This window comes from Alligator sinensis, unplaced genomic scaffold, assembly GCF_000455745.1.
Source record: "Alligator sinensis unplaced genomic scaffold, ASM45574v1 scaffold1329_1, whole genome shotgun sequence".
In the NCBI taxonomy this organism is placed as follows: Eukaryota; Metazoa; Chordata; order Crocodylia; family Alligatoridae; genus Alligator; species Alligator sinensis.
The window spans coordinates 791,398-814,854 of NW_005842460.1; the positions used below are offsets into that span (position 1 = coordinate 791,398).

The following is a 23,457-nucleotide window of genomic DNA, read 5'->3' on the forward strand; positions in this document are numbered from 1 at the left end:
CTTGCGGTAGACTTCGATACATTGTGCTGCAGTCTGGTGGCTCTTTTGAGGCAGCTGGTCCAGCTGTCGCTGCTTTGGAAAACCTGCTGACTTCATCAGGGTTGCAGTAAGCCTGGGGGAGCAGGCTGTTGGTTGCCAGGTGCGGTGGTCTCCTCCTGCTCCAATGAAGAAAAGATGGATTTTTCTTCTGAAGAGAAAACTGGAACAACCCAATGAACTCTCAAAGGACTTTCTCTGTGTTGCTCCGTTATCCCCATTTTACAGACATGGGTGGGGGATGAGATAAGGCACAAGGAAATCCGATGGTATATTGAAGCAAGGCAAAGGCAAAATTAGGAAGCAGTTCCCAAATTCTGTCCCGGCCCAGTTTGGTATCCTGTGCTGCCTCCAAGAGTTCCCACATTGTTTTAGAGGTCGAGTGGCAATGTAATCCCTCAAAATGCATTTTCTGAGTGCAGCATCCATTTTTTTAAACGATCACTCAGAAGAGATGGCGCTACGTGCTGGAGTTGCTGCTCTGTTCATGGCTGGCTGCTATTAAAATACATCTCTGTAGAACCTTAGTTTGAGACGTCCCCATTCATAAATAATAAGAAATATGACACGAACGTTGACATGAATTCTGCAAGGACCAAAATAGCATGGAACAGCCTCCATTTGTATTTACACCTTGGACTAACAGCTTCAAAAGCAACAGATAGCCTGTGTCACCTGAGGGTCTTGTGTGTGTGGTTACCGGCACACCGTCCTGTGGGATGAAGGGAGATCTCGCCACTTTGAACTGCACTGGTTTTTTGGGGGTAAGGCCAGTTTTGCTGAAGTGCATCAGCGAGGACTGAATGCTTTTTTTAGGCTGCTTCAGAAGGTGTGCCAGCTCTGGTGAGAGCAGCCACATTTCTCCCACCTCGAGAGGGGAAACCTCCTGTGCAGTGCACCGAGCCACTGGATGGACTTTTCATTGCTTGCTTCGTTGTCCTCCCTCGTACAGGAACTTGCTCTCTGCATGGATCCCCTGCATCCGTAGCAGTACACCGCTCCTCTAGGTGGAGGCTGAAAAGGGGAAGTTTATTGGGCATAAGTTACAAGTGCCCTCTTGTGCAAAGGGTGGAAGAGGCGCAGTTCAGGTTGTGGCCAGTCTTAGACACCAGGAAGCACGTGAAGACACAAGGGTAGAGAGGGAACGCAGGTGCATTTAGCTCAGCATGGTGCCTAAAAATTGGTTCCTAGCAGGGAGGATCCTGGCACTTGTTGTTTTGGATAGTAGCAGGCAAGTCAGAAGTACAAGGGTCACAAAAGCTGGCGGGATACGGTAATCTGTTCTGGGTATCTGCTGGGAGGGCAGCTCCAGATCCTATTGGATTTATTTCTGTTAGTGGGCAACGGGGATTTCTCAGTATACAGTACAAGCAAGACACCCCCCTTAAAATGCATAGCAGATTTTCCTTCACAGTTTTTCCTGTTGGTTGCAAAATATTGCAGAGTACTTGTAAGTAGAAAATTAGCAATTGGTAGAACAAGAAGAAGTCAAGTGAACGTGACGTACAGGTTTTACTGTGGGCTCAGATGTATTTGACTGATGAGCTGCTGCCCTTTGATTGCTGCAGACCTGGCAGTGCTACTCCAGCTCTCTGGCCTGGAGGAAAGGGTCAGGAAGATCTTGTTGCCAAAACTTGCACCGCACTTCAACAAGGATGTGGGAAAACTTGAGAGGGTCCAGAGGAGAACCACCCATATGATCAGATAAGCCATACGAGGAGAGGCTGAGGGACTTGGGCCTCTTCAGCCTACAGAAGAGAAGGTGGAGGGGGGACTTGGTAGCAGCTTACCTCTACATCAAGGGAGTACATCAAAAACTCGGACAGCAGCTGGTCACCAGGGCACCCCCGGGGAAGAGCAGGAGCAATGGATACAAACTCTTGGAAGGCGCTTCAGGTTCAATTCCAGGAAAAGCTCCTTCACCATCAGGGTGTCCAGACTGTGGAATACACTGCCTCCAGTGGCGATGCCTGGAAATCTTTAAGAGGAGACTGGACAGTCACCTCGCTGGGGTCACTTGACCCCAGGTGTTTTTTCCTGCCTAGTGCAGGGGGACTGGACCCAATGATATACAAGTCCCTTCCAGCCCCTAACAGTTTATGAAAATTAGCAGCTCTTGTGCACGCAGGCTGGTGGAACGAGTTTTCGTGCTATGTGGCATGATGATGCATTGTGTAATCAGTTTCTAAGGATGAAGCTGAGGATCCTTTTGCTCGTGTGCAGGAAATAACGGTCACCGAGATTGCACTCGTTATCAGAACCTCTGAAACAGTCGATTCATTCTCTTGCCCCTTTCTTCCTTCTCTCACTCGTTAGGAAACCACATTCTGGGAGATCGTCACATGGGCATCCATCAAATGTGCATGCACAGCTTGCAGATTTTGCATGTGATTATCTCTTCTGGGAGCAAGTAACTTTGCAAACAAAGCAGGTGTCTTAGTCTACCTATGTGTTTTGGCCATTATCGTGTCTCTGAAATGTTTCCAGAACATTTTGGGCTCGCTCTCATTTTGCACTCTTAGTTGATTCACACACACAGATCCTCTCATGGATGATACAGTAATGGAAGTGGAACATGGATGTGTCTGAATTGCAAAGGATTTTCCTCTCTTGATTCAGATTTCTCTCCCTTCCCCCCGTAGCAGATGTACACGCGCAGCTACCTCTTTAGGCTAGGGACAGACATTCAAAAAGCTGGAGCCTGACTTGATTCAATCTTTACAGGTTAGTCTAACCTGCATAGATCAAACCAATTTGCAAGTGAACAGACATTCGCTTTTGACTCTGGGAATGCAGGCACATGCCTTCAGTGGCTCAGGCCAGAAGCTGGGGAGCCCTCGGCTGCAGGGCCTGAGGAGCGTAGCCAGCCACGGCAGCAGCCTGGAGTGAAGTGGCCAGGGTGGGGGTTTAATTCCCCCCTCCCTGTCTCAGCAGAACGGACCTGAGCTTTGGTCTGCCTGGCGCTCCCCCCTCACTGCAGCAGGGGTGGGGGTGCAGCCAGAGGCCGGCCAGCATAGGTTTATTTCCCCCCTTCCTCCAGCGTCTGGTGAAGGGAGCAGGGAGGGGGCTTATTCTACTGCTCGCCCTGCACAGGGAGCAATCAGCAGAGGCAGCAGTCGGGGCTAGCAGACCTCAGCTGCAGTCCCCCAGGGGCAGAGAGGGGAATTCACCCCCTACCTGCCCCCTTCATCTCGAGGGGCCATGCCGGTCAGTGCCTGGCCGCACCCCTGCCCCTGCAGCAGAGAGAGGGAAGGACCTTGCCTGACAGGCTGTTGTGCCCTGGTCAGGCAGAACCTGGCTGGGGTCCATGTTGCTGGGACCGGGGACAGAGAGGGGAATTAAACCCCCGTCCCCGTTTGCTTCATGCTGTTGTGGGGGCTGGCCACACGCCCACCGCTGAAGCAGCGAGCAGAGAAATGCCTAGCAGGGGCTGCTGCGCCCCTGCCTGGCAGACCCTGGCTGCGGTCCATGCTGGTGGGATAGGGGAGGGAGGGGAGGAAATGAACCTCTTCCCTCCCCACTTTGCCTTAGAGGGGCAGACGTCTGGCTGTGCCCCGACCCCTGCTCTGGTTAGGGAGCAGAGGGGCAGGGCCAGCCCAGCCCAGGGCTGCAGAGCACACTGGGATGCTGGGAGACTCTGGGTTAACTTAAACCAGGAAAGGGGTCTGGGACAGGCATTGCATAAACCGGTTTGACCCAAATCAGTTAAGTCTGGTACTACATTCAACCAGTACATGTCAAACCAGTTTCAGCCATTTTGAAACTGGTTTATGTGCACTGAATTTAGGTTCCGTTACAGGTTTAAACCAGGTTCTGATCACTTCAGTCGGTCTGTGTGTGACTTCTCTCCTTGGCCCTTTATGAGTCTAGGAAGCTAGCTTCATCCCAGGTTTCTGCAACATCTCTGAGAAGAGGCAGACTGTGTATTGTTTGCAGGTAGTTAATACCTCTCTTTGAATTGCCCGACAGTCAGAGCGTACTGTAGAAGTCTGAAAGTTAATAACGTGTCCCCCAAAGTTTTCTTTATTAATATAGCTGCATGATTTGTTTGCAAGAGTAGTGCTTAAGGCTTTTTGTTTGCTAACTAATATTTGTATTTTTGGTTTGCATGCTTGCCCTGTTAGGAACAAGGCCGAGTTTATCAAAGATTTAAAAAGCAAAACAGAATTGTTCTACTATTTGGGAAACATTTAAAAATACAAACTACTTTGCCCCAAAGGAAAGCACAAGGTGGTAGTCGACTGGTCTGGACAAAAGAATTCCTTCCTCACTCCTGGTATACAAGGACATAGTCAAATTACTGGTGCTAATGGACTTCACCTCTAGACAAACAAGCAATTGCAGGGGCTGTTTCTGGGCCTGCTGCTCAGTGGGATGACTGGGAGCTGAGGGCTCACAGCTGCTAAAGTATCCAGCACAATGGGGTCCTGGCCCAGCCTACAGAGCTTGATGCAAGAGTCCACAGAGCTCCCCTCGGCTCTGCGTCACATGCTACTAACCAGTCTGCAGGTCAACACTATTGATTTTGCTAGCTTTTTCCTTTCAGTCTCTCAACATCGTGCTGTTCCTGGTGGGAGCTAGTGTGGACCAGTAGCCAGGGATTAAAGCACAGCTTTGCCTAACCCTGTAAATCGGACACGTGTTCCAGTACAGTGTGGCTTAGGGAGCGTTTCGCCCATTGACAAGATCAGACTTGCCTCTACCATAATTTGGGAATTATCTCCTGCCTTGCTACGTCTGAGCGGGCGTCACAGTTACAAGCAGAGCCAAGATTCCAATCTGGGAGATGCGATTTCTACGCCCTCCAAGTCATCAAGGTCTTCTCCGGATCTAGATCAACTGAGGGACCTGGCATTCCCCTTTGCTTGAAAACATGTTATGTACGGGGGTAACATTGAGAGGAACTGGTTTCTGCCAAACAGGCCGAAATCTAGCGAGTTCCTGGTTTCCCTACTGTAGAGGGGTGGAAGCGGCAATCGGCCAGAGCCTGACGCAGCTTGTCAGCTCCTAAAAGTGGCTACTTCTGCGTTCAGGAAATGGTGACCTGTGAGTCCCAAATGTAGAAGCCTGTTTTTGTGCTGTCTTTGCAGGTTACAATTGGAGAAGCTGCAGCCATTTAGGGAGCAGCCAGGCAAACATAACACGTTGTTCAATACTACCCCCTGCCTCAGAAGTCAACCTGTTTTTTTTTTCTCCTTCTAAGCAGCAGAGTTGAATAAATCTGGCCCTCTTTCACTTTGCTGTTAGTGTTAACATGCAGCTAGACACTGTCATTGATCATGAAGGACATCTTTCACTGATTCTTTTTATATAAATAATTGTATCTACACGTTCCCTTCCCCTGGCTGAGGAGTGAGGGGGCAGCACACTTTGTTAAAACCTGATGGCAATTAAAGCACCCCATAAAACCCATTTAAAATACTACCGTGGTGCTGCCTGTGTGACCAGATGCTGCCAGCAGAAATTGCAGCTCTAGCAGGATTATTCTGAAGGGAATGCTAAATAAAGTCACATAACATCTGCCAGGCTTAGCTCACTCCTGGTGCTTTGTCAGAGAAGCTGTATAACAGTATATGATTTACTGGAAGTTTATGCTTCTTCCCCGCTCTGTGAATCCCGGTCACATGCTTTGTTAGATTGTACTCATATGCTCTTACATGCGAACGACAGCGAAACAAAAGAGCTTGTTCTTGGTGTGTCACATCATTTATGAATACATTTTGGTCCCTATGTAAATGAACTGTCATGTTTGTCTTGTGATGTCCTGTGGAAAAAAAGGAGAAGCTTTTGCATATTGCAAGCACGGCATTAATGTGTATTCAATAATTCACTTAAAAAAATGCTTTTTAAATGTGCTGCTGACATCTAGTGGGTACTTAATCCTAAATAAATTGTTAAATGAACAGGAAGCACTAAGCTGCTCTGGTAGCCTGTGAAGTTGTCGTTTCTTTACATCTGAACAGCACTTCTTTGTTCATGATGAAGACAGACGTGGCGGAGTCTGAAGCAAAGTGTAGTTCTTCATCCTGTCATTTAATATAATTTGTATCCAAGACGAGAGTAACTGGTTCAGATGGGTGCCCCAGGAAGATGCATTGGACTGTCATTGGTGTTTGAATTGCATGCTAAATTCATTTAAGCAGATGGTGTGGTTGGCACCGCACAAAGTATAAAGACAGCCGCTGCTTGATGAACATGCAATTTAAGGTCTTGATTCTGCAGCTGGTTACGTGACGTGGATCTGTATGCCGCTGCAAAGTCCTAGTGGGACTTTACACTGTTTAAGTGTCTGCTCCATAGTGGGCACTAGAAGATGTAATGGTTTTTATGTGGGAGCCTGGGAAAGCACAAGTCCATGTGTTGCTTTAAAGCTACGGCCAGCAACCTCTTCTAATCGGTGGATTCAGCTTTTCTGCAGCGGTCATCCTCTCATTGAGATTCCAGATTCCCCGTGTAAATGTTTTAAAATCAGCAGCACTCTTTGTTTGAAGTTGGTGTTTCTTGAAAAATACTGGAGTAACAGCCCACAAGGTGGAAATGCTCTTCATCCGCCAAAGTGATACAGCACAGGCAGCGGGGTGCTAACAGCTTCCTCAGTGCACCTCCATCAGCGGCTAGAGGTGCAGAGTTGGGGAGCAAACTCTCTAGGCCTCTAACAAAGCGTACGCTGTAGGGTGTGTTGGGTGTGGGGGACAGGGGTGCAGAACTAGAGTCAGACCACCAAACACAACATACCAGCTCTTGACGTTGCACCAGGTGGTAATTTTTGAAGACTACTAACCTGAGCTGGATAGAAGCCAGTGTCTGGCGATGAGTTAGCATTCAGCTGCATGTTCATACTGGTTTTAAAAAGAACAGACAAGCAGGTGAGCCCTGGCACCCTTTGCAAAGATGACAAGTTGGTTTGTCATCTATGTGTAACGTCTCCCCTTAAATCCAGGTCCCCGGGTTGACAGTCCCTGCCTGTACTTTAGCCACAGAACCATCCTTGCTCGCTTTGCAGCCTGTGGCTTGTGGATGCTCCTGTCTTTGTGCAGCCAGGGGTTATAGTGCAACCTGGCATTATGTGCAACGATACTGTAACAGAAATGTTTGCAGGCCCTCAGCGTGGTTGTGTGTTCGGACTCTGAAAGTCTCAGAACACACTTCTTAAAGAAAAATGAAGTGCTGACTACCGGACGTTCGCCAGGAGTTATAATGAAGAGGATTGGTGTTTATTCTAAAGACTCGAGGCCCTCTTGAAGCCATTCCGCAATACCTTCTATAGATCATGTTCCTTCATATACAATAGGATACTTCTGGAAAGTAGTTTTGATCATGCATGATAGAGTAGTTAGTTGGTATTGTTAATTTAGTTTGATATCTCCAACAGAAATCATGGTGTCCCTGTGGCTTTCAAGGCAAGGTATACAGAAAGTGCCCTTGAACTGACCATGCTTAATGTAAAATGTTTTGTACCATATTTCTGCCATTGCAGCGTTGGTTCTGATGTCCTGAAAGCACAGTGTGGGCAGTGTGCAATTGCCCATTACAAATTGAGCTAAAAGTTTTATTTAGAAGACGGAGGCCGTGGGTTTGAAAAGTTAGGTCAAGATGAAATCACTCCAGACAGATGCCGGATTAGCGATTGCCCTAACCACACCAACCTCTACAGCTTCTGGGTGTTAAATGCTAGGATTTTCAAAGTAACCTGAGGGAGTTCAAATCTGATAGATTCGGTAGGAATTGAGAGCCAAGCTCTTAGGCTTCTTTGCAAAATCACATCCTGAAAGTCCTGCACAAATAACATAGCCATCTTGTGAGCTTTGGGAAGCAGCAGGATCAAGGCATTTGTTGCTTCTCCAGCAGTATCATTGCAGAAGCTCAGATTGCCTCTCCCCTTACTCCAGAATTAGAGCAATGGCAGACTGCTCGAATAAGGGTCCACAAAGAGTTGTACAGGTTTAAGTACAGCAGCATAATTACGCCAGTCTACTGCTAGCAAGGTCTTGTGCAGACAGCCCTGCATTTTTACGTAGCATCCTTTACCTTGGTGTTGGAGTGCCTGCGAGTGGATGGAGATATATATATAAGGATGCGGTTGCTGATGCTTGGGTCTCCACAGTGGCCATCCAGTGTCTTGGCTGCGCAGCATTGAAACCCTCAGGATGGGCACTTTTGAAGTGGTGAATATAAAAGTGCTCATTTGAAAGCTGTTTTTATGCTTGATAACTTGCATTTCAGCTGGAGGCTGCCACTGAGTCCATTTTCCTGCCGAATGACAAAAACCCAAGCCGAACTTGGTGGCCCCAAAACGTGTGTGGGCTTCTCGGGTTTCATCCCATAATGCTCCTGCATAAATTCTGTAGTCACCCATTGAACTGCCAGGCTACAGAAAAAGTTATCTTTTGGGATTTCTGGCCAATTTTGGAACCCTGTTATTTACTTACTAAAGCAGTTTGATCTGTTATTGTAAATCCTCCTCTTTTCATGCAGCATTGATCTGATACCATGTGCGACCATTAATTAGCAGCTAAAGTGACAGTAGAAAACTGTAATTACAGCACTGCATTCACGGACTGATCAGCCTTGAGTAATCATGTTGGCACAGTCATGGCAAAGCGCGTTTAACATGAAAATTACATACCTTGTTCATAATTCAGGGTAAAAGGGAACCATTACTGAACCATGATGTATTTTGCATTTGTATATAATGCTTTTACATAGAGAGGAGCTGGAGCACACGGAGGTGAAGTGACTCAACCATAATCATATAGCAAGGCGACAGCAGAACAAAAATAGAACCCAGGAGCCCGGATCCCCGAGGTGAAATCCTAGCCCCGTTTTAGTGAGTTGCAAAACAGTCATTGGCTTCACCGGGTCAGGATTTCATCCCAGGCTTAAAGTGCTAAACTCTCCTTTTCAAGTCCTCCCTAGTAAACCGAGCTGGATTACCCTTTGTTTTAGTTCTGCAAGACAAGATGTCTTTGTGAAAGAATCAATTTCCTTCCTGTTTATTGTATGTGACCCATCAGTAAAAATAGCCTATTTCGATCACTCGTTCACTCAAAATGCATTTGGCTATTTTTAAATAGACTGCCTTTTTGCCAGAGGAACAGTGCAGTGCCATTTTTATAGCCCTTTTGCGTTGCATTTGCTTGCAAGGGTAAGTTTTTTCTCTTCTAAACCATTAGGCCAGCATTGGACTTCGTGATTTGAAGATCACACGCTAGAAGTAGGACGTTTTAAAGCTTTTTAGCTAATTACGGAAACCATTTTAAGTATTGTACATTATGATTTTGGGGTAATAAAAACTATTGTGAAAGATGAGACTTTCCTTAATATATATTTTTCTCGTATCATTCAATTTTTAGATTTCTGTCTTGGTGGAAAACCTTTTTTACCCCTCAGGAAGCCAGTTTAATTCTTGTGGGGTTGCAGTTTCTAAAAAGCACAGTGGTTTAATGCTGTGAAACCAGGCTGACCGGTGTAAATTGTGTCTCTGGAAGGGGGTTGCACAAGGGCTAAAGGTCCTTTTAGACAAGTTCATAAACAGGATCTCTGAATAGCTCCACAGGAAACCTTGAATTTCAGTCACGAACTGTGCAAGGCCTGTTTTGTTCCCTGCTGATAATTTGACAGATAATATGATTCTGTAATATCAACAGCTTTTTAATGCCATCCTAAATAGCACTGTGTTTGGGTTTTCTTATCGGAAAGAATTGTGGATTGTTTTCCAGGGGTCGATCCTGCTTTGCAAAAGGAACCCAGAAATCAGACGCCTGCTCCATCTGCCGCTCCAGCACCATCCACATCCAAGTATCATCGAGCTCGCTCTGGAGGAGCCAGAGATGAACGCTATCGCTCAGGTAAAGACATGACAGTTGCTCTTCGGATGCCCTTGCTGGTGTGAGAAACCCCACCATGTGGTCTCAGGACCCCAGCCAATTTCTGGTCTCTGCGCTAAGCCCCACCTTGCCTGTAGGCATGAAGGAGGTAGCGAAGGGGGAAGACAGTATCTCTCGATTCTGGCTTGAGTTTGGGGAGCGAGTGCTTGAACATCGCGTGGAAGTGTCCTACCCCACTTTTGGAGACGGCTTTTGGGGAGCTTCTTCAACAGCTGGAGAGCTCCAACTCTCCAGTCATTTTTTCGCCTGATCCCTGTTCTGACAGTGCCACCGTTTAATCTGTAGAGGGACGTAGGCTCAGGACTGTATTTGAGGGATGGGCGCTCAATGTAAGCATAATTGATAAAGTAGTGAGTGCAGGGAGTGTTTTACTTTTGGCCACTTGGTCTAGGGAAAAATCCAACATTTGGCAGTACAGGGTACCCATAATACAGTTCAGACCAGTGGCGGCTAGTGACCCACTGCTCCTTAGACATGCTGTGTTCCCTGCTGATGGATGGGCTCCTCTGCCCTACAGGCTGAAGAACAAGAGCTGACCTTCTGTCTGTGTGCACAATTCCTGCTAGATACGCTGCTCCGCTGGTATTACCAGAGGCATGCAGAATGTATGCAGTATACCCATTCCGGTGACTTTGTAATGCAAGCATCTATGTTGCTTTCATGTAGATTGGTCCCTTTAGACTGTGCTTGGTAATACGTCGTCTTTTCCCCAGTCACAATGCCTCTGCTGCTCTGCATGTTGCGAGGGGGCTGTAAGCATCTGGCCTCGTCCAAATTACTCTCTTGGTCAGAAATGCTCCAGCTTGGAAGGGCTCCGTAGTGGTGTATAAACAGCGTCTACTCGGGCTTCAAACATTCTGTCACAAATAAGATGCTTCCTAATCAAACTCCCCCCTCCCCACCCCCGAGGTCTGCATTGGTTGGCAAGCAGGACAGGGACCAGGTTGTCAGATGGGAGGACGTTTAAGCAAGTGTCCAGAGTTGGACTGTCAGTGGTGCTGTGCACCCCAGCACCAGGCACAGTAAATGGAGGCTTAAATGACTTGTCCAGAGCCGCTAGGCTAGTAGACGAGCACAGCTCATAGCCCCTTGCAGCTGAACTGCAGACACTGATGGCAGCTTTACTGAGTCCCTCATGCCATGAGTCAGAGTGGGAATAGTGTGGGGCTGGAGTAAGCCACTTCACCACTCTCCTGTTTCCTTCTCTGTCTGAAGGAGACGGTACCCGCGTGTCACGGGATTGTGGAACGTAATTCCCTTCTCCGAAGTACACTGAATGCCTGCGGTGGGAGACCGGTAGAAGAGGAAAACTATTAGCAGCAGCACTGCTAATTGTGGTAGTGTGCAGTGTGATTTATGTAGGGTTTTCAAGTGCCTATACAAACAATTTAAATCTGCTGATTCGACTCACTGTCCCCCACTGCAGGCTCTCCCGTCCCATAATACAGTTCTCATTACCAGTCCAGTGATGTCTGCCAAGATGCTTGGCACTGGAGTCTCAAGGTCACTTTGTAGTCATTCATGTCTGCAGGGTTCCAGGTTGCTTCCCCGCTGCTCCTCTGACACCGTTCCTACAGCACTGCATCTCGGACTGCACAACAAATCTGACCTCTGTTGGAGAGCAGGGGGGAAAGTGATTTTCTGGCATTTTTCATAGTTCTGTTGATTTATTAAACAATACAAGCATTAGACTTTTTATTTAAAAAAGCACGTGTCACTGACAGTTTCTTCTGGCTGATGCTCTTTAACTTCTTCTTTCCCCCTGCCCCCTTCTGAGGCAACAACTTTTATAAGATTTTAATTCCTCTTATCATGCTTTAGGAAAACATCTGATTTCTGAAACTTTGAGGCTTGTTGGTTTGTGGTATCGGGGCATGAACTCTTTCCGTGAACCCGTAGGCTGGTTCTCTTCTGAAGTTGCATTTCAAACTTTGGGCAGGCTCTGCTGAAATCCTAAAGCATGTCTGGCTTTTTATGTTAAAGGGCCTATTGTATTCTGATGTTGTGGAGCATGAAGTGACCCAGTTTGGTTTGCAGAGGCCTTTTGGTAGGAATTGTCTAGCCTAGCATAATAGACAATATCCAACTAAATGTCACAAGATTAAAAATGTTTCATAGCAGATTGGATGGACGGTGTGTTGGTTCTTGCAACACTTGTATTGCAGCCTGGCCTAGCGGCTAACTGGTTTCAGTGCCTGACCCCGTATCAAGATACAGAAAAAGCAGGATAGATGAGAGGCAACAAATAATTGTTGTGAGGCCAGCTGAACTTGCTAGTGAGACAGTGGGGTTCAGTTCCTAGTGCAGGACGCTAACCCGATGTTCTTGAGTTACTGTCTTGGCTCTGCCACCATACTGTTCTCTGGCAGGGAGCCTCTGTGATTGTCTTCATCAAAATGGCACCTGTGGGGTGGCAAAGTTTAGTTCATGATTTATGCAGGTCCAAAGGGCAGGCAGGATGTTAGCTCAGGCCTGCGAATGACTCATTTTTAAGCCTCATAAATGTTTTTATCGTCTTCCCCCCCCCCCCCCCCCCCCATGTTTTTATTGATAGGAAAGTCTAAGTGCCCAAACTTCCGTTTTGCAGATATCCACACAGAGGCCGTTCAGGCAGCACTGGCAAAGCATAAGGAACAGAAGATGGCCCTGCCCATGCCAACTAAGAGACGGTCCACATTTGTACAGTCGCCAGCTGATGCCTGCACACCTCCAGGTTAGACTCTGCACAGAGCACTCTTTGGGATCGGTTGCTAACCAAAAGTGTGAAGTTGTGAAAAGACCAGACTGTCGGTTCTGTTGCGCGCCACGCTAGCTATCGTTTCTGTATCTGTTGTGTCATGCACGAGTGTCTGGTTATTTGCATGCTCGGGATGCGTCAAATTGCCATCCTTCCTGAAGCTGATACCACAGCGGGGTTTTATAGTAGGTGAAAATGATTACTCCTCGGGGCCTCTTAAAGAGTTAACTGGCAAGAGCTAAGCAGCCTTTTTTGAATTAAGAGCTCCTCTTTTACTTTCCTGATCATGGTCTGAGTCTTTTGGTTTATAAAGTGTTAAAACAACACCCATGTTGCCTTTCTGTCCAAGTACATAGCTTTCAAAAGCAGGTGCTAGTTTCTTAAAGTGTAATTAGTAATTTCCACTGATGTCCCTTTCTTGGGCATGGACTTAATGGGATACCAAAACGTTTGGGCCCTTCTCCCTTCCTATCCCTTCGCTGTTCAGATCTCTTGCTAGTCCTGGTATGGATTCATCAAATATTAATACATACACTTTTCCACGTTTCAGGCATCTTTGTGCGTAGGGTGAAGGGCTGGAAATACAATGTCACATCAGTGTTTGTGCTGATGCCAACAATACCATAACCTCTGGGTGATGGTTTTACACAGCGCTACGCAGTTTGCTCACTTGGTTGCTAACACTAAACAATTAACTTTTGTTAAAACAAAACTAAAAAAACCCGACCTCTTGAGCCTGCAGTTTATTCGTGTAGGAGCTGTCTTGGGGTTATCTTTAACTAGTGAGTTACAGCTGCGTACTCATCACGATCCAGAAACTAGACCAGGAAACAAGAAAAAAATCACTGCACCAACTGGCAGACGGTCAGGTGTCCCACTCCTACGCACGCGCAGGGCCTGGTGCAGCGAGGCAGATGACAAGCCTCTCTGTTAGACTTCGGGTCTGATCACGGCATTTACTACTGGCAGGGAACCGCTGCGCCTGCCCCTCTGCCGCGTCAGCCTGATGAACATCTCCTGCGTGGTATGTGAGACGCTTTGTGTAAAAGGCATCAATGGGCCTTGTGAAAAAATCTGCAACTCAAAAGCAATCTTACGCTTGCTGGTTTGTAATTAGCATCACTTCAGCTCCCTCACCCGTCCGCTGTCCTGCTCACAAGCATCGCGACCTTGCATTAGGATTGTATGTAGCCTTGTCCACGGGGGTACCGTTTTATACGTGCTCCCTTTCTTGCCTTCCTCCTTAATGTTGTCTGGCTTGTTCTTTCTGTGATATCTAATCTGAAGGCGCTTGTCCATTATTAGTCCCCGAGTGGGTAATGCCCTTCATTAAACCTTACTCCCCTCACAGTTATTATGCCTTTAAAGTTCAGTGTCGTTAAACATCTCCTCTCCCCAACCTCAATCCCCTGTTGACAGCTGGGAGCAGCTAATGAACCTCATGTTGTCTGTGTGCATTTGTCAAAAAAAAAAGCAGCATCTTGTGGGGTGGGGAATTTAAAGCATTTAGCTTGGTCGAAGGCTCCTGAGCTCTTTGTCAGTATTTGTGACCTAATTGTGTAGATACTCAAATTCTTTCAGATAGCTTGAATTGCTGCCATCTCATTTTTCTTTATGGCTTGAAATCATTCACCAATGTCATGAGGTTATTACCTCAGCTTCTCCTTTGTAAGGGTTCTTTGTGCATAGATATTAGTCATTCATGTGGATCAACACGTTAACAAACACAGCAGTATGCACAACCAGGATTAAAATCCTGCCAGCTTTCCTTTCTGCGCTGAGTCCTGTTGCACCTGTGCGCACGCAGCTTGCTCTGCACTATTCCAGAAGCTTGCATGGACTCATGCAGTGGGTTGAAGTGGTGATAACCCATCTAAATAGTAAAGCACCAGCAAACTCCATCTAGTCTGGAATTATTTCATGCTAGCTGGCAGGGCTGTCTGCAATTAGGGCCAGAGTTCAGGGCCTGGCTCACAGCCTTGAAGAAAGGGAGATTTGCAGCTGCATAGTCAGTGACTGGTGGCTGATTTGCACTTCGTAGGCTCTGGGGTCTAGCTCTTCTGAAGGATGTGACAGTTCAGGCCAGTGGGGAGAGGTGAAAGGGAAAAGCAGGTCTGAACCCCGTGTCCTGTACCACTTCGCCATGCCCAAGTCATAATGAGGGAAGCATTCTGTTCATTCAGCAGAGGCGATGTCTTTCTGGTGGCCTGAATGAATTGGAAAGGGACCTGGCCCAGTTCCTTGGGAATGGGCATCTGGAAAATCAGGAAAAAAAACTATGGTGAAAACCTGACAGTTGAGGACCAAATTCCCCGTGAAGATCAGTGCTACTCTGGGCCGTTTGTGCACAGAGTTTGCTCACTGCTTGTGCTGAACCTTGTTGTGAACAGCTCAAAGATTAGCCTCTAGGGCCATAATTCCGTCACCTTCCAGGGACACAAAGTTCAAAGCCGTTTCCTTTCAGTCTTCTTTACCAGTCCAGATATTTGGGTTACAGTTTTTCTTCCCAGGCAGCAGATGGAGAGAGCAGGTTTTAATCATATCTGAGGATTCAGACTGATATGCTCTTATCAAGCTACTGACTGTAATGAGTCAGAACACTGCAGTTCATGACATGAAGTCCATGCTAATAGCTTGGCAGAGGAAGGGAGTGGTTTGGAAAAAGGGTCTCAAAACTGGGATGGAAAATTTCTCCATGTAACTTTCTTTAACAAAGCATCGGCAGTGACTTGGGTTCCTTACACCTCTTCCACGTTGTCCTAGGGATGCTGATTGTGTGTGTGTGGCAGTGGAGTAGCTGACGCCAAGAAAACAGAAAGTTGCTACATGCTCGTTTTGAAACTCAATGAAGTTAATAAAACCAGTGTGTTCCCCGGCTTTGTGGAAATCATAGCATTCAGCACTAAACCACCTGCTTAAAATTTCAGGCAAATCTTTCCCATGGACTCTCTTGGCACAGAGCCGAGTCTGAATTTTAAATTATTTAGATGTTGTGTTTTAGCAGAATGCATTATATAATCTTTTAAAAGATGCACATAAGCTAAACTTTGCCAGAGCTGCAGTCAGCCTTCAAGATGACTTTTAAAACCAAAAAGGTTTTGAGCTACATTTTCATATCCGTTGCTATTCTCGCTTGGTGAAAAGTAAGCAAATATGTTACGTATACTGTAGAAATTCTGTTCTGTTAAGCAGTATTTGCTTTAGATGCTGTCTAAAATATATTATTAAATCACAAGGGTGGAAGGTGCCTGTCAGGCTGTAGGCCAGGTGGCAAATACCAAATGCAGTGAGGTTCATACGAAGCATTTCCAGTTCCAAATGCTGCCTGCTCGACAGTCGTACTCGGAGGCTTCTGTGAGTGTGGCAGGTTTGGGATTTTTGTACCACTCAGATGTTTGCAAATGGGGTTTTCTCTGGTTCTGCATCAGTGGGCTACTCTCTCCTGCAGTTGTAGATCAACTCCCCCACCAAGAAACTTCCTCCACCCTCCCTTCTCTCCCTGTCATCAGTGACAAATAGGTTACAATATGTTTACTTGCCCCATAACACACTTTATGAAAACACCATGTGTATAGATCGTTCTTCTAGGTCTGGAAAATCCTTTCAGCTGGCAAAACGGTACTGAAACGCTAATCAGTTTAGACCACATGCTGAAAAATGCATATGCTATGCATGAACATATTAATCTTTCTAGCACCTCAAGTGCCCCCTGTGTTTGCTGAAATACCTGCTCAGCTGTGTCTAGTAGTATCACGAGGAAAGGACACCAGTTTCCTCAATGATAGCAGGCTTCCCGAGAAGCTATTTTAATTCATTACAAATTCTTTTTAAAGGACTAGCAAAATAGGGAATTGAATCGAAACAATACACCTGCTTGCAAAATTGATCCAATAAAAAGACTTAATGAAACCAGTGGGCTACAAACCCAGCAACCTAAAGCCAGTTTTGCTGCCCTTCTCAGCTCAAATTATTTTAATTTCAGATGTCTGTGCATTAGGTTACAACAAAAATAAAACCACTTGATGGGGTCAATTTACTATTGTAGGTCAAGGCTGAGCCTGGGAACTACATGTGTATAGTCTGACAGATGATTCCTTCCACAGGTGCAAAAGTCTTTCCTCATTTAATGAATTCCACTTTGAGTTTATTTCACTGGAAATGTATTTTCGTTGAGAGGTTGACTTACAGTTCTGTGTTTACTGTGAATAGCAAGATTAATTTTCAGCATGGCAGGGAGGGGCGCAGCTGCTCGTCTGAATCACCAGTGCACTGAACCATGCTTCTGTGCTCTCCGTTTTGTGGTGTCTTCAGGTCTCATTCTCTAACTGGATTTGTTTTCATCATTTTTCAGCATGATGAATGTTGTTTTAGGTGCTGTCGCCCGTGCCAGCCCTCTCTGCATGGGTTCATGTTCTTTATTTGGGGCCTGATCCAGAGCCCAGTAGGAAGCAGTGAGAGCCCTTCCGTTTGTGTCCTTGAGTTTTGGGGCAAGGACTTGATAACACCTACAATTCTACCTTGAGAACTCGCCTTGTCCTGGACCTGTACTTCCGTTTGGGTTTGACCTGCTTTCCCAACTTCGAATTTGTTTAAAAAAGAAAAAAAGAAAAGAAAGGTAGCATAATAGAAATGGCGTAGTTGCCTGGCTGCTCCTGTTGTGGGGGCAGCGAAGTGGCACTGCCCTCTGGGATCTGCACTGGTTACCAGTAAGCAATATCTCTGACCTTATTTGTGTAGCACACAGGCCCTGGCCTTTGAGTTGCCTAGGAAGCCTGTTTCAACAGCCACTGCAAGGCAGCAACCTCTGGTCTTGAGTTTCCATCTGAATTGGATCTTATTGACCAAGAAGTTATTTTGTGGAACCGACCCCGCTTGCATGACTCCACTCATTGCATCTCTGTGCACGTTCTTTCTGTTGGGCCATTTCACCTCTGGCTAATTTTGGCCTCCCTGTTGATCACTCTTCCTGTTGGTTGAGTGGCTGCTCAGCTCGGCTGCATGGGTCCCAGCTTTGTTTTAGTTGTACGGGACTGGCACATCGTGTGTCGTGGGTGCTGAACAAATCAATGCTGGCATTAGAACTGGCTGTCGGTTTGCAGTGTGCGCCTCAGACTCCAGCGGGGCACTGGATCCTGCTATGCCGAGAGGGTAGGTGTGATTTAACAGTTTGATTTATGACTTAAAAGAGCCTCCTAAGGCTTAGGATTATGGGCAGCCAGTCACTTACCCGAACACAGAAGTATTTGAAGCCAAAGCTTAATGTAAGTTTATATATAGCACCATGCACCTTTATGTTACTGTATAAGTAGTAAATAATGCAAGATCCCTTATGATGTCTGAATTGTTTGTCCATAGACTTCAAATAGAGGAAATGTCTGTCCCCTTGCAAGTGTGGGATGTAGTCTCCTGTTCTATGATTTTTTTTCCCCTCCTAGGATCAGTTGAAATGGACCCATGTGCATCAGCAAAACTGTGTGCACATGAACAGCCTTAGGTGCTGAGGAACGTAAAGGTGCTACTCCCTGCTGGATTCCTGTAACACAGTGATGGCAGTATAGATCTTTTCCAGGTCTCCAAGCAAACTTGTGCTTTCCAAAGACTGATTCTGACACCACCTTTTCCATTTCAGAATAACTGATGCTCAGTGGCACAGCAGCTGGTTCCATAGAGCGTTTGAATGCAGCGGCAATGAGGGATGAAGCTTTGAACTGCTGGGCCTGCCTTTTCAGGGATAACTGTCTAACTGATGTCTGAATGTTTTTGTAAGCATTTCTTTTTGAACAGGAGCGCATTGATTCACGCTGAGGATGTGCGCTTGCTTTAACCAATTTTACCTTTGTTTTGGCTATGTAACCTTGTCGACAGTCTGTAAAGCAAGTCCTCTGTGTTAGGAGATGTGGAGCCTTTGTCAATGATATTTCAATTGCAAAGAGAGCATGTTGAGTGCATTGTGCTTCCCTAAGAGGCTAGATTTTCTTTTCTGATTCCACACAGACACATCTTCTGCATCCGAGGACGAGGGGTCACTAAGGCGCCAGGCTGCTCTTTCTGCTGCATTGCATCAGAGCTTACAGAATGCTGAGTCTTGGATCAACCGATCTATTCAGGGGTCATCCACATCTTCATCTGCATCTTCTACACTGTCCCATGGAGAAGGAAAAGGGACCAGTGGGTCACTAGCTGATGTATTTGCCAATACTCGAATAGGTAGGAGCTGGGTATGAACAGCAAAACTAAAAGCACTTTGAGCACAGCCTCTGTATTCATAAAGGTAGCGTTCCCAGTTGTCCAAGGGGAATTTGGAGTAAGGTATCATTCAGCCTTGGCAGAACTCACTGGCCTTCAGTGGAGTTGCACCAGCACTAAGCTTGGCCCAGGAGGTTAGAGAAGTGGAAATGTTGCTGGTGAAGGGGAGCAGGAGTGCGCTGCTAGAGAAGGGGTCCCACAGATGCAGTGACGGTACAGACCTGTTTGGCAGGCAGAGCTTGCTTTCTGCGTTTTGGTGTTGCTTATGTCTACAGCTACTTGACCCTACTATTTGCACAAATCATGCTGCCAACTGCACAGGGTGATTTTGGCCTTCATGTTCTGCAATGTCATGTCGATTCTTTTCTTTAAATAGTTGGGGAATATTTTGCTTTTGAAGAAAACTACCTGCACTACAGGTGCTTATAATCTAGCATTTTTAATATTTATTGAGTAAAAAAGAGGAGACTAAACATGTGCCCTGACAGTCACCAGAGACTTGCCACAGCACAGATTAAAGATCCGACGCAGATTTTTTTCCTGCTTTAGCTGTCCATGTTCCCGAGATGGAGGGGAGGGGGAAACTACAGATCTGGATACCCCAGGCTCAGTTTTTTGATGCTCTGAGGTGTTCCCTGCTGCTGATGCTTCTGTTTGAAATTGCAGGGTGTGTTTTGCTCCTTTGTATGTCTTTCCTTTTTATATATGCTCTTCAGGATATTACTGCATCCCAGGGGCATATCTGTGTCTGTGTGCTCTGTGCTTTGGCTTAATTGGTTTGGGACAAGCAATGCATAGAAGTGTTGGTGTCTTTAATTGCTTCACTTTCCTTTCCTTCTTTGATGTTTTATATTGCTGGTGGTTTTGTTTGGCTCTGTACTGGGATGCAAGTCATTTCTGAAATGGAAAACCTGGGAAATTGTCCATAAAACATAGTCAGTATAATTAATACCTTACTAAAGCATAGAGGCACGTGTTAAACTGGGGAATACAGAAAAGAAATGCCACTGCAAAATCAGCTTCTGATGATGAATTAGGGTTACCTGCTCTTCAAGTCCTGAACATTTAGCGTCTAACAGAACTTTTTTAGTACTTTCCAAATGATGTTCAACAACATTCGAAGGTAAATTAGTTTTAAATAATGTTTTTATAATAACTATCTGCAACATGGGAACAAACAAGAAGATCATCTTGTGGAATCGTCTAAAACCGAATGCATCCGAATTCTGGCCTGTGCCGTTTTGTTGGTGAGCTCTTTGAAGAACAGTAAAAATGCATCTGCTTGCTCAGGTGCGAACAAAACCGAGGTCTTTGTTTCCACTGAACTGAGGAGCTCTGTCCAAAATGAGCTTTTCCTATTGTCATACTTCCCCAGGTGTGTAGGAGGGGAGTTCCTGTCCTGCTGTCCTTGGGAATCCAAGTAAACATACTTGGATTCTGTGTATTTTACCAAGTAAAAATACACAGGAACTACCTAGAAACAAAAAATCCTTACCTAAAGGAAGGAAGATCAGAAGTAACACTTTTGCTGTGCAAGTGCCTTGCACTTGAAGCACTGCAAGTGGACCTCTACTTTACATCTCTTTTGAAAGCCGGGACCTCTTGTCAGCACTGTGTGCCCTGTCTTTGAAGCTGCTAAAGAGACCAGTAGAACATCCAGTTGATGCCTAAGTGCTTAGCTGTTGAGATTGAATGATATTTCAGCCCAACACTTTTCTTTTCTTAACCTACTTCAGAGGGTTACGTTTACAATTAAATGTTTTCCCTCCTGCTTAGTTTAGAAAGAGGTCACTGAGGAGGAAGTTACTCATGGTGAGGTGTTATTACACCTCTGATTCTAGCAGATTATGCCGCACAGGCGGTATAGTTCTATCTTCTAGGAATGTGACGGTCTCAAACACATTTTGATCCCACGTAACTCTTTTACAGTACCTAGTCTCTAAAGATGTAGCTTGGTTTGGAAGTAGAATAGAAGACTGGGTGCTGGGGTCTGGCAGCTTTGCATTGTGACTTGGAGAAAGTGAGTTCATCTCTGCGCTTGTTTTTCCTTCACCAGAATGGATAAGGCACGCTGCCATGGGGTGCTTAATTAATGCTTAGGGAGCTCCTTGAGATGCGTTACTAAAAGTAATGATATAAGTGCAGAGCATTATTCTGTTATCAAGAGCAGTGCCTGGTAATTGACACTATTTGCTACTTAGAATAAAGAATATTAGTTAAATTAAATCTTGATTTTTCTTCCCCTTCTAGAGAATTTCTCCGTTCCCCCTGATGTCACTGCAACTACCTCCACATCCTCTTCCTCAGCACGCCCAGCAACTATTGACCTTCCTCCTTCAGGAATTGTCAAAGGCATGCACAAAGGGTCTAACCGGTCTAGTCTCATGGACACTGCTGATGGTATGGAACGCTTCTGAGCGCCACAAATTAGACCAGAGCACGAGGAAGGAGCAGAACTTTGTGCCATAGTGATGTGATTAGAAAATGCTAGTCTTGAGCTGCTGTAGGACATCTACATCAGTTCTGACTGCACTTGTATCCCACTAACTTTAAGTGCCTTTAACGTCAGCATTACTACACTTTTGTGTACACTACAGAAACCTGCTGTGCCTCCTCCCTACTCAGAAAGAAATTTGTGGGGCAAGGAATTAGGTTCTCTGTCATGCTCCAGGGTTAATGCACCTAGGTTCTGCAGTTCCAGTGACCCAGGTCTTTTTTGATCCACCTCCTTTTGTTGCAAGCGACTTACTCAGCTTCTAGACTCGGAGAACCCTGAGCAAGATCAAAACTCCTTTAGTGACTAGCTGCCTCCTGCCCTTGGGGAAAGTAAGTCATCTGTTCAGTGCTTTCCCCAAAGTGCCTGGAACTAAGTTAGATTTGCCATTTAGGGAGACTGGATGACTCAGAGCCATTACCTCTAGATTGTGTTTTCTCATCCTGCCCTGTGACTGAGACTGGTCTCTGAAGTGAATCAGTTTGTGGGAGAGTTCCTCAATTCAGCGTGTGATGCACAAGTGGATTGAAATAATCACCACAGACAGGGCGCCCTTCTGGCACTCCGCAGCATGAGCAAGGATTGAAGGAGCCCTTGTTTTTCCCTCCCCACAAATCACTGCTGAGGCAGGCAGAGCCAGGTGGCCTGTGTGGGGTGCTCGTGCTGCTGCCAGATGGATTTTCTACACTAAATGCACACTCGGGGCTGACAATAAGTGAATTACCTGGCACTTTCCAACACTAAATCCATTGGCATTTTATTGGTGAATGCCAAGCATCACAGACAGAGCTGAAGCTTATAGGCAGTGCATACAGCAAGTGGAGACTGTCTGTGCAGAATTCCCTGTGGGGGACTGAACACCTTAAGAAAGCTGGGTTAGTCTCTTTGGCAGGGATTTTCAAGGCAGCCTTTATTTTACTGCGATATGTAATTGTACACTGAAGGTGCATCTAGTCCAGGGGTGGGCAAAATACGGCCGGGGGCCCAGATCTGGCCCGCCAGGCCATTGTATCCAGCCTGCAGGGCCCCTAAAAAATGTAGACAAATTAATATTTATTTGCTCCTGGCTGCCTGTCAGAGATGACAAGAGCCAGGGGCAGTAGGACCCAGCAGCAAGACCTGCCCAACCCTGCTCTCCCCAACCAGAAGCCCCTGCCTAGCAGAGGCTTCTGACCTGGGACCATGGGGCTGCTCCTGCTTCCCTGCACCCGAGAGGGAAATGCGGCCCTCGACAGCTTGCCAAAACTCGGGAAGTGGCTTTCTGCCCGAAATAACTGCCCACCCTGATCTAGTCAGTGAGGTAGCTTTTAGAAGCTCTGCTGTCCTTCCTCTTTGTTCAGCTCACCATCTTCTGGTAAAAGTTCATACTTTTTATGGGAGGTTGTTGCTTTTAAAATGCCATTGTTTTGGAATCCCCAGAGGGAAAGGGAGAGGGATGAAAACACACTGTTTTGCTACCAAGGAGTTGACAGCACTGGTTGCGAGTTACTTGGCATAAGATTTTGGGGCAGAATCATAGAAAAGTAGGGCTGGCGAGGCCCTCTGGAGGCATTTATTCCAACCCCCTGCTCAAGGCAGGACCATCCCCATCTAAATCATCCTAGTGTTTGTCTAACTAGTTTCAAGGGTGGTATTCCACAGCCTCTCTAGATAGTCTTGTTCAGTGCTTACCCAATGGATAAGGGTGGTATCTGTGCTTGCAGTGACAGCACCCTCTGCTGGCCCCGTTGCGCACTTACAGTTGGTTTGTATTGCAGACTGATGTCGGGTTGCACGACATGTTCCACAACGCATGTAATAGATTAAAGACCAATGGGAATGAGGCTTTGGAATGGGAGGAAAAGATCAAAATGGCTCTTGGTTCCTAGCAGCTTCTGCCCCCTTGGTAAACGCAGAAGAAGTCTAATCACTGCAGCTTGCGCTGGTCTCTCTCATTAAGACTGGGCCGGTTCTGGTGTGCCCAGTCATCCTGTAGAAGGGGGTAATTCCTTGGGATGAGAATCAAGATAAAAAGCACAGTAGGAATGGTAAATCCTTTGATTAGCTGAACTCTTTCC

At 46.3% G+C, this 23,457-nt stretch overlaps 1 protein-coding gene across 1 annotated transcript in view; it reads left to right on the forward strand.

Moving 5' to 3' along the window:
• DIP2B (disco interacting protein 2 homolog B) overlaps positions 1–23,457 on the forward strand; it is a 104,323-nt gene that overhangs the window by 42,954 nt on the left and 37,912 nt on the right. The window contains exons 3-6 of the mRNA XM_025212435.1: positions 9,756–9,884; positions 12,511–12,636; positions 18,655–18,867; positions 21,157–21,307. Of these exons, the coding sequence (XP_025068220.1) occupies positions 9,756–9,884; positions 12,511–12,636; positions 18,655–18,867; positions 21,157–21,307 (619 nt within the window). The remainder of the gene's footprint in view (positions 1–9,755; positions 9,885–12,510; positions 12,637–18,654; positions 18,868–21,156; positions 21,308–23,457) is intronic.